This window comes from Gigantopelta aegis, chromosome 14 (assembly GCF_016097555.1).
Source record: "Gigantopelta aegis isolate Gae_Host chromosome 14, Gae_host_genome, whole genome shotgun sequence".
In the NCBI taxonomy this organism is placed as follows: Eukaryota; Metazoa; Mollusca; class Gastropoda; order Neomphalida; family Peltospiridae; genus Gigantopelta; species Gigantopelta aegis.
This window is the reverse complement of record NC_054712.1, coordinates 29,155,495-29,179,804: the sequence shown is the minus strand read 5'-3', so window position 1 is coordinate 29,179,804 and position 24,310 is coordinate 29,155,495. Positions and strand designations below refer to the sequence as shown.

The 24,310-nt window shown below is 34.5% G+C and overlaps 1 protein-coding gene across 2 annotated transcripts in view; it reads right to left on the bottom strand.

Moving 5' to 3' along the window:
* Positions 1–6,797: 6,797 nt before the first annotated feature.
* LOC121388256 (heat shock factor protein 1-like) overlaps positions 6,798–24,310 on the bottom strand; it is a 54,625-nt gene continuing 37,112 nt past the window's right edge. For both annotated transcript variants that reach the window (XM_041519526.1, XM_041519527.1), the window contains exons 10-12: positions 21,024–21,065; positions 16,439–16,508; positions 6,798–14,520 (exon numbers count right to left, since the gene is read on the bottom strand). In XM_041519526.1, coding sequence (XP_041375460.1) covers positions 14,312–14,520; positions 16,439–16,508; positions 21,024–21,065 — 321 coding nt within the window. In that variant the 3' untranslated portion in view covers positions 6,798–14,311. The remainder of the gene's footprint in view (positions 14,521–16,438; positions 16,509–21,023; positions 21,066–24,310) is intronic.

Genomic DNA, 24,310 nt, shown 5'->3' with positions numbered 1-24,310 from the left:
GATGACCTGCTTCGCGTTTATAAACACGAAAACACGTGAATTATTTATTTTTAAATTATGATATAATTATTGACAATTCTAATTAAAAAAATTAATTGTACCCTTAACAATAAATATGTTGATACTTGATTAACCATTGAAAAAGGAATTGAACTTTAATTCGTTAAAAACTTCGATAACATGACAACTTCCTAAGCATACTCAAGCAAAATACCAAGTGCGCTGAATCACCGGACGCGCCGATACACCGGACACGGTTGTAATGTCATTATCATTAGCGTAATGCTTGCCAGACAGTTCTTTCATCAAATTTGCTGGTGCCAAATGTGGTGGATGTTCCAATGACTTCAAAGCCAGTCATGCATTGTAACCATGGTAACAGCATACTTTTGTACAGGTGCCTTGAAACACAGAATGCTGAAACCTTTATCGTGCCAGGTTCATTCCTCAGAATGTTCTCAACTCTCTTATTGGCTACATGACTTGTGTATTAGCTACATGGCTTTTGACGATTCATCGATCATCCTTGTATTTGATTAAACATTGTCCTTAGTGGTGGCAGTTGTAGACCTCCCTGGTCTTGGGTCATCTTCAAGGCTTTTTCTCCTTTTGAACTCTCCTGCCCACCTCTTAACAGTGGCAAAGAAACGAGCATTATTCTATAAAGTTGACACCAATGATGAAGTTAGTCCTTTTAGTTGGAGATACTTGATGACATCACAGAAGTCAGTTTTGTCAATTTCCATCATGTTTGAACAAGATGGTGGGTTATGGGTCAGCCAAAACAGCTTGGAGGACAATTGGGCCAAATCATGCAGTGCAAGGCACACATTAAGTGACTCTTCCACACACTTTTTACGTCCGATTCGTACTAGGCCAAGTACATTGACGTCAAGGATGATTGTATTGAAAAGTAATGTAGCAACATTCAGTCTGCCGTCACTTTCATTACCTAGTTCTACAATCGTTTTGGCTGCCCCTCATAGCATTTGATAACACTTTCGTTTTTAAATAATACCCCAATTATTTTTTGATTTAAAGGAACGTAGACAGAATACTAAAATATGACGACTACGTAAAGATGATTGAATAAACTACTTCAGGGATATATTAAATGTTTATGACAATATTTTGTTTGGCTATTTAGCAGCTCAACTGTCATACGATCCTGCCTTCAAGTAAAATAACAAAGTTACAAAGTTCATTTTACAGTGTATTAACTTCATATTACAACATATGTAATAATATAATGGTAATACGATTCATTCAACATGTTGCATGGCAACATTCTGTTAACACATGTGGCAAGAATATGCATGTGCTAACATAACGTGTTATTCCCATTGAAGACTCCACTTTAAGTGGAATGAAAGAAGAATCTTAACACTAAAGACTTAAGTAATAATATAATAACATTTTTCATATGCATTCCAGAAGATATTAAAAATTGTTTTATTAAAGCCAAACAACTTCATTAATCACTTTTACTCCTAGAAAGAAAGAAAGAAAGAAAGAAAGAAAGAAAAGAAAGTCCACAATTTTTAACTAGCTGTAGGCCTATGTACATACCATAGAGGACCACAGAGATAATTAGAGAAGGCACCTTTACTCCTAGATTCCTTCAAGCTAGTATCCATTGATTTGAAAATGTCCTGTCTAAGAGGCTGAAATAACACTTGTATAAAGGTCACTTATTAGTAATATACAGTTGTTACTTTAAGTGTATCATTAGGGTGATTTACAAGTATTCCACAATATATTAAATCCACAAAATCCTCTAATATATTAAGACTAATGGTACTTCATTAAACAACAATTTCTTGTAATAGTCATTTATTCATAAATCATTGTACAGTAGATACAAAACACCACCATTTCAGAAAATAGAATAATACGAGATATACTTATGGCAACAAATAAATAAATGCGGATGTGTCGAATATTTAACAGTTGGAAAGTTGTAAAGTGTGCAAACCGAAAGTTTGGAGGTAATGTTTGCAATTAATACACACAAACATGAGAACTATCAGACAACTGTCATGCACTGATGTAGGTAGTATTAAACCAAATAACTTCCGGCTGAGTCAAATCAAAATTCGAGGTGCACCGCTTTTGATAGAGAAGTGAACACCACAAGTCCTGTGATTGGTGATAAATGTGAGTGTGTATGCAATGTTATTTCATCTAGTACCACTGTGTCAAGTAGCCTTGTGCTTGAAACATATGAAACATATGGGATGCCTGTAAAAAAATTGTATCGAATTTTGTGCGGAACTATGGTAGTCATAGTCGCTACCCGTTATCTCAGAAATGAGCAGCTTCACCCCCAATATTTTTCTGATTCACTTTAAGGGCGAGGGGTGGTAGTATTTATATCCGTGGCGTTTATGTCAATTGATACGCCACAGGTAGGAGTTTTAGCCACATGTTACTATTGTCGTCCATGGGATTTGATTTGGTAGTATACACCCTGTAACACGTATGTAGGATGTAGGATTACTGCAGTCGACAGAAGTCACTCTTTGCACCCTTGTTTTGGCTTCATACATAATAATTATAACATATCCAATGATAAAAAAATTCTAGGATACATTTCCTGAAAGATAGTTTTTATTTCTTTCGTCTTTTAAAACTTAAAGGGACAGACCCTAGTGTTTAAACACTACAGCATATTTTTCACTATTAGAGCCGTTTATGATCACTGGAATCAAACATTACTTATATTTTATTGTTTAGATTATTCATTTCCATAGAACCGAAGTGTTTCTGGTCATCCTGGTTTTTTTAATACCACAAAATGCATTTTTCATATTTTTAAAAACGCATGTGCGTCTGAGAAGTAGCAGTTATGGATTCGAGTTCTACTCTATTTTTAAAGATATTTCCCGGTTTTAACGTCAGACTCTTCTTTCACTCTGTTGTAACTTTATCCACGTGATTTATAGGTTTGTAGATTAACTAAACTTGTGTCCATTTGTTACGGGATGAAACTAGAGTCTGCGACTTTAAACTTAATATTTTGTTTAAAATTATTGAAAATAAAAGCATACCGACCTGTAAACGGCATTGTATGTTCAGTATAGAACTTAGGAATATTTTTAACATGGGTCACGGTAAGTAGACCGATTTTTAGTTCATTGTGGCTTAAACCTTGTATATAGCTAATTTTGAATTTGAATGATGTTAGTTTTCCAATGACAACACTTTGCATATCTTTACAATAACAATAAACTGGGTACATGATGTTTCCGTTTTCAGAACGCTGAAAATTGCAATATAAAACTACTACTAAAACCTTTTTGTTTGAGAATTACTAATAGCACCTGGATGTCTTTGAAGAAACTCTTGTAATTACAATAAAACTGTACTATTACGAAATATGTATTTGAAGTGAAATTACGGTAAGGTATGTTATATTCATTGTGTATGAAGCCAAAAGAAGGGTGCGAAAAGTGACTGTCATCGACCTTAATCATGTTTTGCGATTGAAGACCTTCAAAAAAGCAAGACATCAACAAATACACCTAGATGTGTGTGTATCAACTACAAATACTATTCAAATTGAAAGCAACTGTCATTAATCAAAACTTTTCAGAATAAAATGTTTCGTTTTCATTCATTAATTGTGTAACGGGACAAAATGAAAGGTTGGTTGGTGAACTACAATATTTCGATCAAATTGAAAAACAAAAATCAATGAAAACAACAAGGTGTTTTTTTTTAGTCTACTCAACACCTCCTCTCTCCAAGATCTCCAACCGATATACCTTCATTTTTTAGTCTACTCAACACCTCCCATATCCAAGATCTCCAACCGATATACCTTCGTTTTTTAGTCTACTCAACACCTCCCCTCTCCAAGATCTCCCACCGATATACCTTCGTTTTTTAGTCTACTCAACACCTCCCATCTCCAACCGATATACCTTCGTTTTTTAGTCTACTCAACACCTCCCATCTCCAAGATCTCCCACCGATATACCTTCGTTTTTTAGTCTACTCAACACCTCCCATCTCCAAGATCTCCAACCGATATACCTTCGTTTTTTAGTCTACTCAACACCTCCCCTCTGCAAGATCTCCCACCGATATACCTTCGTTTTTTAGTCTACTCAACACCTCCCATCTCCAAGATCTCCCACCGATATACCTTCGTTTTTTAGTCTACTCAACACCTCCCCTCTCCAAGATCTCCCACCGATATACCTTCGTTTTTTAGTCTACTCAACACCTCCCCTCTCCAAGATCTCCCACCGATATACCTTCGTTTTTTAGTCTACTCAACACCTCCCATCTCCAACCGATATACCTTCGTTTTTTAGTCTACTCAACACCTCCCATCTCCAACCGATATACCTTCGTTTTTTAGTCTACTCAACACCTCCCCTCTCCAAGATCTCCCACCGATATACCTTCGTTTTTTAGTCTACTCAACACCTCCCCTCTCCAAGATCTCCCACCGATATACCTTCGTTTTTTAGTCTACTCAACACCTCCCCTCTCCAAGATCTCCCACCGATATACCTTCGTTTTTTAGTCTACTCAACACCTCCTCTCTCCAACCGATATACCTTCGTTTTTTAGTCTACTCAACACCTCCTCTCTCCAAGATCTCCCACCGATATACCTTCGTTTTTTAGTCTACTCAACACCTCCTCTCTCCAAGATTACAACACCTCCCCTCTCCAAGATCTCCCACCGATATACCTTCGTTTTTTAGTCTACTCAACACCTCCCCTCTCCAAGATCTCCCACCGATATACCTTCGTTTTTTAGTCTACTCAACACCTCCCATCTCCCACCGATATACCTTCGTTTTTTAGTCTACTCAACACCTCCCCTCTCCAAGATCTCCCACCGATATACCTTCGTTTTTTAGTCTACTCAACACCTCCCATCTCCAAGATCTCCCACCGATATACCTTCGTTTTTTAGTCTACTCAACACCTCCCCTCTCCAAGATCTCCCACCGATATACCTTCGTTTTTTAGTCTACTCAACACCTCCCATCTCCCACCGATATACCTTCGTTTTTTAGTCTACTCAACACCTCCCCTCTCCAAGATCTCTCACCGATATACCTTCGTTTTTTAGTCTACTCAACACCTCCCCTCTCCAAGATCTCCCACCGATATACCTTCGTTTTTTCATTACCTTGCTATCTTTAAACTGTTTGTTTTGTTCAACAAAACAAAAGACCAGTAACAAAATTATGTATAAATCGGTGATCATGTGAGACAAAAATGATTGAAAACAAATTAATTACAAACAATATACATGTAATGTATATATACTGATGGAAAGAAATAAAGGATCACACAGAAAGCAACAACAAATAATGACTACATGAAAAATCGATTCATATTGTCAGAAGTTGACTAGGAACATATATGCAGCTCATTCAACACTACAGACATTCAATCTCACATTACAACTTGGTATGAAATACAGACATTACTACGCTTGTAGTGAATTAAATTGGTCTACAAATTGATGTGTTCCCGTATCATTTTCCATCAGTATATGTGTGTGTGTGTGTGTGTGTGTGTGTGTGTGTGTGTGTGTATGTATGTATGTATGTATGTATGTATGTATGTATGTATGTATGTATGTATGTATGTATGTATGTATGTATGTATATATATATATATATATATATATATCCAGGGCCTTGTCAGAATTGATCATATGTAGGTGGTCCAATGAAAAACGATGGACTATTAATTTTGCTTAAGGAAAAAAAGAAATTTTAGTTACGGTTATATGGCGTCAGACATATGGTTAACGACCACAGAGGTCATTACAGAGGAAACCCATTGCAGCCACTCCATTTGCTACTCCTTCGATTAGCAACAAGGGTCTTTTATAAGCCACACAGGATAGAACATATCAATTATCATGGTCTTTAATATCCAGCTGTGGATCACGGGCTGGAACGAGAATTGCTAAAAGATACCTCAGCACGTTATTAAACTACAGCTGTTCTGTGTCTAACATAAAGGTATGGTTATTTTGACATTTGGTTCACAGAGAAAAAGAGAAAACCTGTCGACACCATTAATGCTATTCTTATACTAAAGCAGCTAGGGATATTTTATATGTACTATCCCATAGACAGGGCAGTACATACCATGTCATTTGATATACCAGCCATGTGGCAGTAGTATGGACAGGAGAAAAACCCAGAGTCCACTTAAAGCCAGATTGTGTGTGTATTTGTCAAAAAGTATACAAACAAGAATCCCACAGAATTATGTCTCGCCTAGCACAATTTGGTTTGGTGAACATTTCTGTGACTTGCCCTTTTATTCCTATTAACAGAATCAGTGATGTGACTGTTCAGCTTTTTATCCAACTAACATTTTTAGGGGTTTATAAAACAATTTTAAACTGTAGTCTTTCCCAGCAGTGAACATCATTTTCTTACTATGGTATGCATTACAATCTATATATTTCTGAACCGATTTTTTTATTATTAAACACAGAAATAGTGTGTGTGTGTGTGGGGGGGGGGGGGGGAGGGGGTTGGGGGGGTTGCTATTTTCAAGACACTACCCTTTTTTTTCTCTGACAAATGAAAGTGAAATTGTTTACAGAAAAACAATGTTCATGGAGGTTGGGAAGGACTATAGATTTCATTGGACATGTTAAAAAAAAATAAACTTTTATTTAAGCATGGTATAGTTAACAACTTTAACAGCTTGTATATTTAAACAGTTATCATATCCATGCAGTATACATGTACATCTACTTTCAAAAATGTATCAGATATTGCATAATTCAAGACAATTCAATTCAATTTTTTTTTTTATTGTATCTCAGGCCATGTGCCCATATACACAATTACAAATAACATTTCGGAACCAATCATTCAAATAGTTAGCCAGCTGATTGGGCAAAACGTAAACACAAAATATGGATCACAATAAAGACAAAAGAAAATTATTTATGTACATTTCGGACTCATTGCAATTATAAGAACTGATTTTAAAGTTGGATTTAGTAGCCTAGTTTTATAAATATAAATTTATGACTAAGAAATGATTGTTATAGTTACAAACAGTATAATAATACATTTTGAAATATAAATAAATCACTTTCATTTGTCCTTACCGTGGCCCATCCTTCATACTGGTGTATGTTTTTCATGACATACACATGTAGTTTGCAAATACTTGTAAACTTAACATTACTAACGGTAAATGTAGTTTGCAAATATTTGTAAACCTAAGATTGCTAACGGTAAATGTAGTCACAATTTGTGTGTGAAGTTGGCTCCTGGATTTCACAGTGTGTTTCAACTAATTAACAAATGGATACAAAGACTAAGTCATGCTGAAACATTTAATAAGACACTTTTGTTTTAATTTAAATTTTTGATCGGCACATGCCATCATTCATCATAATTAATTATATTTTGTATCACAATCTCCGATATGTAGCAACATGTTAATATAACACAATTTTATCATGTACCGGAATCACATTCTGTACAGACTGACTTAATGATCAGGGTCCTGTTCCACGAAGTAAACTAGGCCCTAAGATCATCTTAAGTGTGTAGCTACTTTATGCACTTAAAATGATCTTAGCGCTAAGATAACTACTTTATGCACTTAAGATGATCTTAGCATTAAGATAAGTACTTTATGCACTTAAGATGATCTTAGCACTAAGATAACTACTTTATGCACTTAAAATGATCTTAGCGTTAAGATAAGTACTTTATGCACTTAAGATGATCTTAGCACTAAGATAAGTACTTTATGCACTTAAAATGATCTTAGCGCTAAGATAACTACTTTATGCACTTAAGATGATCTTAGCGTTAAGATAAGTACTTTATGCACTTAAGATGATCTTAGCACTAAGATAACTACTTTATGCACTTAAGATGATCTTAGCGCTAAGATAAGTACTTTATGCACTTAAGATGACCTTAGCGTTAAGATTGCTCCGTGGAACGTGGCCCTGATGATTACCAAATAACAAACAAATACACAGACCAAACCTACATATGATACATCATTCTAAAAAAAAAAATTAAGTTGCATTTTGATATATTTTTGTACTGTTAACGTTGAATTTATATTTAATGTATGAATGAATGCTAAATAAAACCCCAGCACAAAGATAAACAATGACTATTGGAGACCACACATAAACTGTTTATTGAAAGATAAATTTGTAATAGCATTTGTCAATTTAACATTAAATTGGCTCCGACAAACATACAAAATAAATATTGGTTTATATCAACTCCCATTAAAAGATATAAGCGTAACAGAATTTGTCAATTTAACATTAAATGTGCTCTTAAGCTGACAAACATACAAAATATATATCAAGCCCAATTCTATCCCACCAAAACCTACCTATAGAAAAACAGAAAACAAATCTGAAACAATGTAGCACTTTCATTAAAGGGCAGTTCAAAGCTTTATCACAAATAACTTTTTTGTGAGTCTGCTGGAATATTCATAAATTTGAGCAATGCCAAATTATATATGTGTAATTTTACTTCTCAGTGGTGGATATTTAACAAAGTTGTCTCTCTCCCTCACCACATCCCCAGTTTAACCCTGTGTGATGAACTCCTGGGCCACACTCCTCAAAGCAATCTTAGCACTAAGATTACTTAAGTGCATAAGGCAGTTAAGAACTTAAGGTGATCTTAGCACTAAGATCGCTTCATGGAACGGGGCCCAGATCAGCTCAAGTAAGACAAAGATCACAAATATAGGTCTGCCTGTTGAAGGGACATTCAACAAAATAAAGCTAGATACCAGTTACATTTTACAACAATATGCAGTGAAACCTTTCAAAACCAGACCCTCTGTAAACCAGAATTCTCTCAAAAACAGACGGTCCCTTTTTAAATACCAGTACAAGAGAGAACCTCTCTAAACAGATATCCCTTAAAACAAGATATTCTTCTTGGTCCCGAGGGTGCCAAATATGGGGGGTTTCACAACAACAAATAAGACAAGGACCACATAATTTACAAAAAACTTGGCTGAGTATTTCGATGAAGGGGTTATTGTAAGTTTTTCAACAAAGAACAAACACAGAAATTGTTTTCAGGTTGCACTAAAATACTCGGTATACTATTTTTCAGTTCTTATCATCAAAAATCTCATTTACGAATTGGCGCGATGAATAATTTTTGTTGTGTTTTATTAATATTAAAACAATCTGTTCACCTACACATTTTCCAACAAAATTCTACACATTTTCCAATGATATTCATCAAATAGTTAACAGTATTTTCCTGAATATTCTACAGGAAAACACCACAATAACAACCATTTGTTATATAATTTTAAATTAAAACAAAAACCAATCAACACCCCACCCCCCACCCCATTCATCATAAATTCTTATGAAATTTCTTGAAATACAGAAACAGTGTGTTGTTGGTCCCAGTTTATATTCAATGAAGGTCTTTCTATAAATAAGTGTCTGCACTGTTTTTGAAACAAATCTAATGTTACATGTAGGTCTATGATTGATCATAAACAAACAATGTGTGCCCCTTTTTTAAACCATCATATTTTGATCAAATATTTGACAATTTTTACCACTATAAATAAAGGAGTTTTGAAAAAGACATTATTATTGAAGGGATGTTTATTGCACTTAAAAAAAAAAAAAAAACATAAAAAAATATTCAGTTTGATATCAAGTCCTCAAATCTGTCCTCGATAAATGGTGCAAGTTTAAAGTAAAAAGCCCTAGCAGAAGATCAAATTTAGATACACAGCCATAATATTGACATGCATGATTAGTTTCAATATAGTTTCTAGAAAACAGTTTTCACCAGCCAATATTATTCTTAAGACAATAGATCATATCCATGACTAAGAACAATGTAGGGATCCCTTCGCTCAACCCTCCACACACACAAAAAGAACAAAATATAACATATCTTGATTTTTCAAGGCAGTTAACTACAATTGTTTATGTTAACGCAAAAATAGATTTATAAATATTGTTGAAAGCAGAAACATAGGATTACAACATATAACTCTTCACCTTCCTATTATCCAGCACAACAATATTTCACCTACAGGCAAACAAACTCCAATGTAACAACAAAAGGTGATCTTTAATTTCTGGCGAGACTATATGTAGATGCACTTGATATATAATTTATATATACATATCGATATTTATACAGAATATATACACACAGAACTAAATCAGACAGGTTTTTTAGTTATAATTTTAAAATGTTCCTTTACTAGTGTTCTCTGAATGTGAATTAAATGAAGCATCAGTGACCATAATGGTCCTGGTCACACCTGTATGAAGATACCACTTAAGAAGCCTATTAAATATAGCACTGACAACAGGTGACCTTTACTCAGGAAATATATAGAGATCTTAATCAAGTTGCGAGTTATCATGAAGTTTATGTCACATACTAGATATTCCCTGAATGAGTCTCTTTTTGTTTTGTTCACTATCACAGTTAGATTATAAAACCACATCGTTTCATTTATTCAGTTAAAGAGGACTATTTCCCAACTTGACAAGCAGCTACATGTATGTGCAACATGTAAAAGAAAAATATATGTTGAAACACATTAATTTTCTTGCATTCAGTACACAAGGAGGTACTTGCAATATAGTTACAGGACTGCAGCGATATTACAAAAACAGATTAAATATTTACAGCCATAAAATGAAAATATTCAAATATTCAACAATGATATATAGTCCATCCTATCCTCCTACAAAAATGTGCTGTTTTTTGTAAAAATTTCATTTTGTTTGATGTAAGAAGAAAAGCAAAAGTGTTTTGGAAATAAAAAAAATATTATTTTAATTTGTATCCACTTTAGAAAACAATCAGCTCAGAAATAAATAACTTGCAGTAAATTCCATAGCATGAAAAATGTGTTCCCCGTGTGATGAACTATAATAACTTTATACGCCAAACCTCTGTATAAAGCAACCAGTAGTTGTAAGAGGCAATCTTATTACTTGTCTTAAGTTCAGTGTTATTACATTAAAAAGATCGTCCTGAGTTTGCTTTCATTGTAAGATGTTGCAGACTTAATAAAAACCTTTTTAAAATTACATATTAAATAAATTTTAAAGTTCAAAATATTAGTGTCTGTATATTCAATGTGTTTCTTGTGGTCTTGATGTTTGCAGTCAGATTTTGCATTACATAAGTGTTGAATTGTCCCCAAATTAAGTCATATGCATTAAATAATCAACTGCCTTAAATTCTTCCTTTAGTGGCTGCTAACACAAGCTTGACTAGAAACATTTTCAGTAGGAATGTGCAAAGTGTCCCTACCTTCAGAAATTAAATCAATATCTTAAAATCACTGTTAGATCATGGATTTTACCGACATACTCACCAACTTGTGACACACCCTTTTAATTCAAGTTTTACAGTCATGACAAAAAAATATATCTATGAACACTGGAACAACAAAAAACATACCACTAACATTAGCAAATTAAAGGCAGTCACACGGCAATCAACGTGTTAAATGGCCTAACAAAATATTGCCTCAAAACATACTGGTACACATTTTATTTGTCTTGAAAAATAGTTTACTCAATCATCTATAGTGCCATCACATCCCACTTGTTATTGATATTTTAGTTTATAATTGAAGTATGGCTACTTAACGATAAATTAAAAAACCCTTGGATAGTTCATTTTCCATTTTCATGAATATTTAACCTGACCTCTGACATGTGGCACTTTCTCCCTAGACCCATAAACTAGTCTGAACATTCCAACAGCCAATCAAATGGTAAAATCTTCATAATGACGTGTGGGCATCCTGTCCTGGTCACACAACTTCTATTTGTTTATTTGTCCTTCAAAAGCCATAGTTCAGATGTCAGGCTATGTATGAAAACACAAGGTAACTTTAAGCTGCTTAAATGTCTGTACAATGGCATGAACAACGTACCCTCACAATATATATTTCAAGTCAAGCATTCCATACGACTCTGCTTGAATATACAGACACTACCCACCCTGCTTTTAATATAGCATGCACGAAAGACAAAAATGCAATACAGTGTTAACAGGGGAAGACACAACTTCAAATTGTTATGATTACCAGGCTACTATAGTTGTGAAAAGCAAAAACCCCCAAATGTATGAGATTAATAGGAAGGTGACTGTTGAAGCATTTAACACAAGTGGTGGTGGTAAGCTATGTGATGAATGATATATGCATGTACATACATATAATATGTAATATGATGAACACATTTTGCTGCCATCTTTCCTCATTCATTTCTGCACCGGGATCAACATTCAACCAAACAAAAGCTTATTTATTTTATATTTCATCCTCAATTAAAAGGTCCTTGCTTTGAACAGCCTAAGCAGGTGCACATGAAGGTATATCAGATGGAATTGATGATAAAATGTATGAAAATAAACACATAGTCCCAGAAATCAGGAAGAAAAAAGCCCTGCCAGCAATAATTTAGGCTGAAAGAAAGATCCCTGCATTTAATAGTTGACAAGCAAGATGCTCTGTAAGCCTGCAGTTATCCCAAAAGCAACTCTAGAGAGTAACATATTATTTACAAGAATTTAATGAAATGCAAAATGTTCTCAAACATGAATTTCAAAGAGGTCATATGTACTGATAGAAACAAATAACGGATCACAGAAAGACTGACAGAAGAAAGCGACTTCAATTAATACCCTCTTCCATGGTGTCAGGAAGTTAACTGTTACTCTCAACCCCATAATACTGGCATTCAATCCTACATTACATCTTTATTATTACATACCTATTCAATCTTACTATAGTAATAAAGACATTTTCGAACTGTGCGAACTTGTAAATAGGGAATTCCCTTTTTATTTTTACTGGCGTTAGCGCCTTGTTATTACTGATGTCATGTCCGATTTACAAATTACGTCACATCGTATTTGAAACATTACACAAGATTGCTGCAGAGTATGATTCTTAATGTTTAGAAAATCTATGACTGGAAGATTGATTAATAGATTTAAGAAAGTGTAGTTATGATTTTAAATTAAAAACCGTTTTTGTAAAAAGTAAAAGAAGGTATGTATTAAATACAGAATCTCACATACGTTGTTTTTGCTTCCTATTTATTGCACTTGTTTATTTTGCACAAGAACATATCGTGCTATATATATTCTTGCCAAAATAAACTTGTGTAATAAATAGGAAGCGAAAACTATGCATGTGAAGTTCTGTATATGTATTATATACAGAAATTATTACACTAGTAGTGAATTACATTACATTACATTTTACAGTACCAAGTGTTCCCATATTTATTTCTCTCAGTATACATAATGACCGGGGCCTAATTCACAAAATTCTCGCACTTTTGCGATCTCGCTGTGCAATGTAATGTCACTTAAAAAAGCTTAAGAGAGCTCTGTAAATTGGCTCCAGAAATGTATGTGGTGGAAATAACACACTGAAGGTGATGTATTTGTTGTAAGCGGTGGAAATATCACACTGAAGGTGATCAGCAGAAACAACAAAGCAAAACAGCTGGTAGGAATTTTTAAAGTGTCAAATATTTTATTTTTTATTTATGGGTTGTTGTTTTTGGGGGTTTTTTTTGGTTTTTTGGGTGGGGGTTACTTGGGCTTTTAGAGGGGGTGTATTGTAAAAACTGTTAACTTGAGCAAAGTTTTGTTAGTGAAATACTAAATGTTGCAGTTGACAAGATGAAACTCAACAAGATAGACTGTAATAAAGCAACACGGTGAAAATAAATGCCTCATTTCTTAAAGTGACAATTCAATGTACCCTCAACAACATTTTTGTTTAGTTTGTTCAACCTATAATGTGGTGAAATATTTCACATTTTTATCTTAACCTGTAATCTGGTGAAATACATTTTACATTTTCAAAGCTGATATGGAAGTTAAATACATGTAATTACTTAAATGTACTTCATGCAGAAGCCTCCATTTTTTTTCCGAATTATAATCTAGAGATGTCAGTTCACACTTTTCTCTTAAACCTAGAACTTGGTGAAATAAATTTCACATTTATGTCTTCAACATATAATCGGCTAAAATATATTTTACTTATAGGATCTTAACCTGGCGAAATAAATTACACATTTTGTTCAACTTATAATCCAGTTCCACACTTTTGTCACAAACCTACATGTATGTATAAACTGGTCTCAAACCATTAAACTGGTGAAAATAAATTTCCCTTTTACGATCTTAACCCCACAATCTGAGTGCATGACATCCTCATCCGATCATCCTGTGTACAGAGTGGAGTAAAACAAAGTCCAGTGAAAAATGTCTTGAAGTGCCTCAATCGACTTCCTCCGTTTTCACCTGCGATGTCAACGACGTCTGATCATGGGTGGATGGACTGACGGGAGTGCAGTCCGGCGTCAGAAGTGAATCGGATATAAAGTCTGTGTCTGTGGTGATGTGATTCAGATCGCCGTCGTAGACATCACCGAAGTCAAACAAGTTTGGAAGATCTTCGGGCGGCTGGTACTGAATCAACTCATTACCTGTAAAACAATATATGTATAATTATATATATCCACCATATGTAAGCATGGAAAAAGCGCATTTTGTATTGTATTGTATTGTAGGTAATAATTTTTTTGGGGGAAAAAAAAAAACCCTTGGCCAATCAACATAAGTCAAATTTTATCTATAACTCTGTAATATGATAAACGTGAATGCAAAATTTGAGCTCAATATCTTAAGGTATTGGGGGTGGGGGAGGGGAGAGTATGGAAAACTATATGTGGTACAGACAGACTGGAAACAAAACCTATATTCCCCTCAGGTTGAACCAGTAGAGGACTCAACAAAAAAAAACCTGTTCATTATGAACTACATTCCTAGACTGGTTCTCAAATGCACATCAAAAATATGTTTTGAAAAAAAAATCAAGCTTAGAAAACAATTCCACACAACTGGTGACAAGTTTTCATTAAGGCAATTAAAATAACAGGCTTTTCGAAAAAAATTAAATCAAAGGCCAAATTCTATGTGTTTGAAAGACCAATAGTCTGTCTTATCCTCCTACAAAAATGTTTTTGTAAATAATTTCAGTTTCAATAAAAGTAAAAGTATTTTGGAAATAAAATAAAAATTACTAATTTTATGTTTGGTGCACCGTTTCCCAATTTGCAAACCGCGGTTCATTTGGATTTTTTTTTTTTTTTAAATGGTACATGTATAAATGTTTCCGCACATTGCTGGTAATCCCAGTGACCCGTAAAGTATTTTGGTCAATCACAGCATTCGATTCCCTTAAACCTGACTTGTTTGCATGGGCGATAGGTGCCATTCGGATCCTGCAAATCTTTTGCCAGGACCGTAAAAATTGTAACCTCCCAAATAGGGACTGACCTCATTGATTAATCTGCCGAGAGAATAAACATTTTAAGTACATGTATGTTTCATTCAAGTTGTCAAAACTGAAAAAGATGTGTTAACTTCAAGAATTATAAAATGGCGCCCAATTTCCGTCATATTAATTTAAAATATTCAACTTCGCTAATTTCCGTAAGTTTTTATCGGGACGATTTCGTCCCAAGTTTCAGAACTATAATGTATGCAAACTACTTTGTACTTTTTTTTTCTTCTTTTTTAAAAAATAAATATTTGCAAATTTTTCTCACTTTCAGTACAAGCAAACAATAAAATAAAAATAATAACTAGTTAAATAATACACTACTATATTATATGTGCATGTACATGTGCTTGCTTGTTTGTTTTTTTAAATCAGTGATACCTTTTTATGTAACTTGTGTTGAGTGAAATAATCAACAGTAGGCCTATATATTATACATGTGCTTATATTAAGTAATCCATACTTTAAAAAAATATATATACTTCTCATCAAAGATTTGACATTATCAAAATTATGATAAACATTACAGAATTATGTCTTGACATACCAGTATACCTTTCGTTTAGGCTTCTAATGTGTACATGACACCCATATATTATGTACTCCAGAATGCATCTAAAGACAACTAAATTAAAAAAAAAAAATCCTGGACCCTCTAGCATTCTCGCCCCCAAATTATTTTGCCAACCCTCTGAAATAAAATCCTGGGGGACACATTGCCCAAGTATCCCAGACCCAACACACTAACATGACATGGTAAAAATGCAATTTGTGTTTTTTAGTCAAGATATAATTTTATATTTACAATTATTTTACAAATGACCATTAAAAATAAAATGTCTTGCTCTTGAAATAGTTTATAAAATGGCGTACTTGTACTACTTGTGAAAAGTATCGCAAATAAATTGAACTGTGGATCAAAAACTGAAAATCGAACCGAAAATTAAAAAACGAACTATCCCATCCCTAGTGGGAAGGACTATAGAATATCATTTTTGAAACAGCAGGCTATACCAGGAAGTTCAGGCCCTGCTAAACTACATGGATCTGGTTAGACTTACCAAGTATGTTTGTGGCTGCATCGTTATTACTGTTGGAATTCTCTGCAGAGTTCTCCAGACTATCCAAAATCTAAAAGAAAAACATCCAGTCAAAAAACAAACAAAACATATTTCTAGAACATCTTCTCTTGCCGTTCATTAAACAATATGAAGGTTAGAACCAAGGACATAGGCAAGGCAAGCTAGGGAAGAGCTTGGCAGATCAAGATAAGCAATGCAGGACCAGACAAGGGCATGGTCAGGCAGAGCCAAGTTAGATAGTGCAGGAAAGTGCTGTAACAGGGTGTTTTAACAGACATTATATGACAAACATGCATTGTTTTAAAACACTATTCATGTATTTTATTCTTTATTATGTTTCTGTTTAAGTTGTCTTGGTTGGCTATTCTTTTGTTTCACTCTGTATTTGGCTGAGTCAGCTTGGGTAGTACTCACTGACTTTCTGTGGCCTGGCCAGGTAACCAATTCAATGACAAGCCCAGTGTCATTGTTTTGGGGGTTTTCAATTTACCTGGTCAGAGGCAATTCAGTTTTAGACCAGAAAAGAAGTTTTTTGGTTTAGCTCCAGGTTTTCAAGTTTCATTCAGCACAAATACTAACAGCACATAGCCAAGGTAATTGCATCCCGTAATGTACTATTAATTTTAAATGAATTAATGTTTAAAGTGTGTGTTTAACTAGTTTCATTATCAAAGAATAACTAATTAGCTAATAATAATTTGATTATGACTCAAGCTATGTAATTTATGGCTAAATGTAAAGATTTTATTAATAACTGAATTATATATAACTTGATATATTTATCAAAGATAAGTATAAAATGGATGTTTATAATGATAATAATTAAATAACTAATATATTTTATTTATTGAAGAATGTCAATCCTATTCATTGTGTGATAATACTAAGATAATGTTATAAAGATATATTGTATTTGTGGAAGTAGATGACTGTGATATATGTATATTTTGATATGTTATTGATTATGGTTTTTAATATTATTTCAGGGTCTTTTTGAAATCCTTTTGATGATGTTGATGATGTGATGACCTCCAGAATCCTCACATCCTGTTGGTTAGGGGATCCAATAAAAAAATCCTAGACTGCACCGAGTTGTCCTTTTGTCATAAAAAATGCACCCGGTTTCAGTGCAATGGCATCATAGGGCCAGGCAAGGCCAAACAAGGTCAGGCAGGGCCAGGAAGAGACACCACAGGGCCATGCAAGGCAAGGCGAGGTAGGGACCAGAAGAAGAGTCAATCCTGGCAAGATAGGAAAGAGTAAGGCAGAGCAGGGCAGGGCTAGGTTTGGTAGGGTAGATGAGGACAGAGACAGGTCTAGGACAGGCATGATAGGGAAGAGTAAGGCAGAGCAGGGCAGGGCTAGGTTTGGTAGGGTAGATGAGGACAGAGACAGGTCCAGGACAGGGAAGAGTAAGGCAGAGCAGGGCAGGGCAAGGTTTGTTAGGGTAGATGAGGACAGAGCCATGGTAGACCAAGATAGGTCCAAGACAGGCAAGATAGGGAAGAGTAAGGGGCAAGGCTGTGCAGAACAGGGCAGGAACACTGCAGCACTAGGCAAGGTAGGGAAGGGCAGGGCTCGAATTTAACTGACAGCCATGCAGCAAATTGCTGTAATGCCCTAGTCATATGCCTGAATGCCCTTAAAATTAAACATAATCTCATGGCCAAACTGGTCATGCCTTATTTTGCATGGTACTAACTGGTCGTCATATTCAAACACGACTCCTGAAAGTGTTTTGGGGTTTTTTAAGAATACATGAAACCATTCACACTTTTTATTTTTAATGTGTGCGGTTCTATTATAGTAAGACATTTGTTGACGTCTGCCTTGTCCTGCTGTAATGCCCTAAACAAATCTCCATTGGTTTAGGCCAAATGGCCTTGTCCTCTAATTAGCCAAATTCGAGGTCTGGCAGGGCCAGGTCAGGCCAAAACAGTGTCAGCAGGGGTTATAAAATACACTGGTGGCACCTAAGTCTGCGCACCTAAGCATTTGTGTTATATTTTAAAGTTAAAATCTTTCTTTAAAAATATTTGTTTCACAGCCACAGTACAATGGAACAATAAACGTGTTACAATTGAAAGTTATTTTGATTAAAAAAATAATTTAAACTGAAGTAATGAGCACATTTTTAGTGGCACCACCCCAACCCGCCACCCTCCGCCGTATTTACTGGCCTGCATGATGGCACATAAGTCTGCGCAGCAAACATTAAAACAAACACTTTTATTGCTAATTTTCACAGAAACAACAATAGATAATGGATCTGACTTTTTGTAAGTTCTAGACAACAAACACTTCCTGTAATATAAAAACAGTCAATGTCAAAATTTATGATCATTATTCAACAAAAGTTTGTCTGTTATTAACTGTGCAAATGAGCACAAATAGTGTTCACTGGAAATATAGGACAATTTATGATAATTTTGAAACAGACTATAGCTAAAAATAGGCCATGCTGTAACTTGTAAGCTTTATATCATTTGGGCAACCATATTTGTTATGCTGTGTCACTCGGAGGGAAATACAAAGCATGCTTGGATGTTTATGTTAATAGATAAAATAAAAAATTGATTTCATTTATGGATTCATAAATTACAATAAGGTATGTACATGTATTGAAGTTTATATGTAAACTTGTGTAAGTTAATATACAAGGTTGATCATTACAGCGGTGACAGACATGTGTTGACAGGTGATACAAAAACATGTTGATCGAGGCTGGCAAAAGTATACTTTCAGTGCATTAATTCAGAGGTTTTTTTAATGAAATTGTTATCTACTACGGCGTACTAGTTTTATACATATATTCACGATCAAGATGTGTTGTTTTAACAATGGTTTTATTAATTAAATTAACGTTGTTTGTTTGTTTACAAACATACCCCAACACTTGTTTTAAGACATAACGTAACATAATTAACGTGCGCAGGCTTTTGTGCCACGCAGACTAAGGTGACATGATGAGTGTACCACTGCCTGAATGCAACCATCTGGCAACTGATATGCAAGGCCCAACTGTTAAATTCTCAAAAGAATTAACAATACATTAAAACGCATTCCTCACAACTCAAATCATCATCGTCTTTTCGTGTGCGTGTGATTCAATTATGGCTTCTAGGCTATTAATTTCCATGACCAGAATGTGAAATCAGACCATATATTCGAGACGTTCTATTGTGTTCAAATCAATTAATATTAGAGTTAACTATCCTAGCTTGGAGAAAAATCACAGCAGCACAAAAACTGATTGCAAATTTTTGTTGCAATAAGGTCAAAGTAAAATGCAAAGCAGATTCAAGCAATTGTTCGAATGTGAGTTTCACCAACCAATTTTTTATTTTTTTTAAAGAATTACGATGAAAAGCGAGAAAGAAATTTGCAATCTGTTTGGAAAGAAATGTTTTCTTGGTTAAGTACGACGAAAACCGAATGCCATGTTCTGCAATGTATGCACACGATACCCAACCACATCATCTAAAAACAATAAAAACAGAAAGAAAGAAATGTTTTCTTGGTTAAGTACGACGAAAACCGAATGCCATGTTCTGCAATGTATGCACACAATACCCAACCACATCATCTAAAAACAATAAAAACAGAAAGAAAGAAATGTTTTCTTGGTTAAGTACGACGAAAACCAAATGCCATGTTCTGCAATGAATGAACACGATACCCAACCACATCATCTAAAAACAATAAAAACAGAAAGAAAGAAATGTTTTATTTAACGACGCACTCAACATATTTTAATTACGGTTATATGGAGTCAGGCATATGGTTAAGGACCACACAAGTATTGAGAGGAAACCCGCTGTCGCCACTTCATGGGCTACTCTTTCTGATTAGCAGCAAGGGATCTTTTATATGCACCATCCCACAGACAGGATAGCACATACCACAGCCTTTGATATACCAGTCGTGGTGCACTGGCTGTGACGAGAAATAGCCCACCGACGTGGATCAATCCCAGACTGACCGCGCATCGAGCGAGCACAATAAAAACAGATTTGTTGATGGGTGCCAAAATGCAGAAAAGTGAATCTTATGCTAAACTGGTGGGGAGGGAGGGGGGGGGGGGGGGGGGGGGGGAAGGCCTAGAGATCCCAACTTTTACACCTCATGTGACGCAAATGTGACACCAGCTGGTCTCAATAACAGGATGGGAGGAAATGCACTTATGTTACCCAGAATGAAAAGAAAAGAAACTATATTCAATTTGAGAATTTAAGCTTGTCTCGCCCTTGAGAAAATGTACAAATACAAACAATTGTTTTCTTTTTGTAGTTTTTTTGTAACTGTATTAGACAGGGTATTTTAGCAAACATTATTTTCAACATTTATTAACATGTCTAACAGATATTAAACTGGAGTTTTGTTGTTTTTGAACAGGTGTGTCTGGAATAGTCACAGACATTGACAGATGTTAATTGTTATTTTAATTACTTTTTGCAGGAATACACTAGATATCACTTTTGTTTCTGTTTCTTCTTTTTTTTTAACAAACATTCATGATTTGAGGTAAAACGTGATCAGCTACAAATGAATTCTAAATACTTACAGTTTCAGATGACTGATTCATTGAAACATCTGGTGTGAAAATCTGAAGAAAAAACAAAATTACCATGCATACATGGAGTTAAACAGTATGGTGATGATCCGACACAAGTATTGTAATGAAATGTTTAATGACACCCATCCCCCTATAACATTCAGCCCTCAAAATGTGTGACAGTAATCAGCAACTGTGCTGCAAGATGCCATTGTAAATTTGTTTGGCAATGGCATTTGTATCATTATTGGATATTTACAAAAAGTGCAGTCACAAGATCATCCAAATTTCTAGAGTTTAAAGTTTGTTTTGTTTCCCGACACCGACAATTGTAGAATATTAATACTCGCCAAATTCATAAATTGCAAATCTGGCAAAATAATTTCATGTAATGATTGCTATTGTGTTGGAAAATAACTGGCTTTCTGCAATGTTTAAAGTTTAACAGATAATTTGGCCAAATTTTCTGCTCACCCAGAGCTACACATGTAGGCCCGAGTGTCTATATATTCAATGTGTTCTAAATGTTTGTGGTAGATCAAACTTCATTTTATGTTATGACATAGAGTTTTTTTAAGTAAGAAATTATTGCAAGGTAAAATCCAGTTTGAACTAATACAATCACTAGGAAAGCCAGAAACACACTGAACAGACATATACCGCTATTTTAAACAAGATAACATATTTAATATGTAAATTTAGCTATTAAAAATGCTCTGTAAAAACAATAGACATATACCGCTATTCTAAACAAGAAAACATACTTAATATGTAATTTATAGCTATTAAAAATGCTCTATAAAAAAAATAGACATATACCGCAATTCTAAACAAGAAAACATATTTAATATGTAATTTTAGCTATTAAAAATGCTCTGTAAAAACAATAGACATACAGGTATACAGCTATTCTAAACAAGAACCATGTTACAATGGCAGCAAATTTAGGCCAGTCTATTTAAGAACTAAAGTCAAGGCTCGAAAATTAACAGAAGACAAAATGTAAATGTCAGTGTTCGAGATTAACGGTATCCCGATATCCCGGGGATACCAGAATTTAATTTTGGATACCAGACTTCAATAACCCAGTATCCCACCGAGATACCATATAATGTTGTTTTTTGTTTTTTAATCCTGCATTTTTATTTTTCACTGAAACAATGAAAGTCATTATTTACTGGTGAAGTTAAGTAACAGTGTCGTCCAAGTCTGTTATGATGTTATTTATGAATTTTATTTAAGTGGGATACTAAATTCTCAGGTGGAATACCAGATTTTAAAATGTTAGTATCCAACTGGGATACTGCCCAAAATGTTTAATCTCGAACACTGAATGTCAAAGTGCATTACATGCTTTATGATAATCAGTTTTACAAGCTTCTTAAATGCTCACCACCTTATTTTTGACAGTATGCCAAATATATTTATTTGTGTCTGTCTCCGGTTTCCCTGTTCTTGTTGTTACACTATACATTTAAGTATAATATTCATCAGGGCATAAAATTTGAATTTTTCAGTGAACCAATATGTTGTGTTGTACATGTGGTTTTTGTGCTTGCACAAACGATTTTCTTCAGTAGTTGAGACACAAATGAAAAGGTTAATGGGTAACGATATTCAAACAAGAATCTGAGATCAGCGATTTCCGTAGCTTTTCTGCTATCATAAAATATACTTTTTGTGTTTTAGGACTAACTTAAAAGCTACAAAGTGAAAATAAAAATTAGGTTTATTTGTCCTAACCTGACCAACCCACAAAAATCAACCCGTGTCAAAATTATTTTTGACATCTTTTGGGGAAGATTTATTATTATTTTTAATTTTTTTTATATTTAACCAATTTCAATTTAGGCTTCAACAAGTATAAATTTGATCTGTTGATATTTGTCAAACATTTTAAAACCTCAATATAATTTAACCAACATTTATTAACATCAGTTTCAATTTATTCAGTGTTTGAGATTAAAAATTTGGGGCAGTATCCCATTTGGATACTAAAATTTCAAAATCTGGTATTCCACCTGAGAATTTAGTATCCCACTTAAATGAAATTCACAAATAACATTGTAACAAACTTGGACGACACTCTTCTCGTTCCCAGTCTATTACTACACCGTAATCGAAATTGTGAAATTCGCAATCACACGGAATCGGCAGAAAGATTTGTTGGATCTATTTTTGAGTAATACAGACATAAATTAATATTTAGCAGCAATCTGCAAGTGTTTCTGACATTACTAATGATAAACCTACCTGTATCAATTTTCTGCAGATGTGGAATCAATATCTCAAATAAAATTTGAAGGGAGGAAACATCCATCAAAAACAATAGCTACTTAATGGTTCCTAGTCTATTGCTATGCCGATATTGCTCCAGTGTAGCATTAGACTGGGTACAAGTTAGGGAGATATTGTTATCATGGCATAGCATTAGACTGGGTACAAGCTCAAAAATACTGTTACTTAATAATTTCACCAGTAAATGACGACGTTCATTGTTTCAGCAAAAAATAAAAATGCAGGATTAAGAAAACAACAACATATGGTATCCCTATGGGCTACTGGGTTATTGAAGTCTGGTATCCAAAATAAACAGGATACTGTTAATCTCGAACACTGTCTTTGGAAATTAGAAATTCTGTAAAATGCTATTCATAGTAAAGAGAGCACAATTTTCTCGCGACTGTGGCATGAGATCTTGCACACTGCGGTGCATGTTCGTAATACATGGTATATGCTCTTGTGACAGGCAAAATGGGTTTTAAACTAAATCAATCTAATGGTAGCTGCATAGGTACCTTCACATGAGCCAGATGAGGCTATGAATTGGCATGCTTTGACAGTCACAAAGTTAATATCAGCGGTCATTTTGTCTGACACTAGGTACATTCGATAGAATGTCATTGCATTTGCTATTAATAGATCCGATTCAGTCTGAAAGAAGCTATACAAGTGTTGGAACTCCGCGGAGAATCTGCAATCGGCTGACTTATTCCAATTGGCTTGGAATAGCTGTGAGAGAGATTTTCATGACACCTGTCTATGATTTTTTAAACATATTTTTGTTTTCATCAGTGTCATTAAATTGCATTGGTATACAATATGTTCTAAAAAACTACAATGCAGGTAGCATTTTATAGCAAAAGTAGACAGTGGTTGTAAAGGAAATAGCTGGAAATGTTGAACGATGGAGCAAAAGCTGGTCAGAACATTACCATCAAGCACATATCACGTACATCTAGGCAAAGGCGTAGGAAGGTGCCAAAAATGACTAAAACTCAGGACAGTCCTTTTAA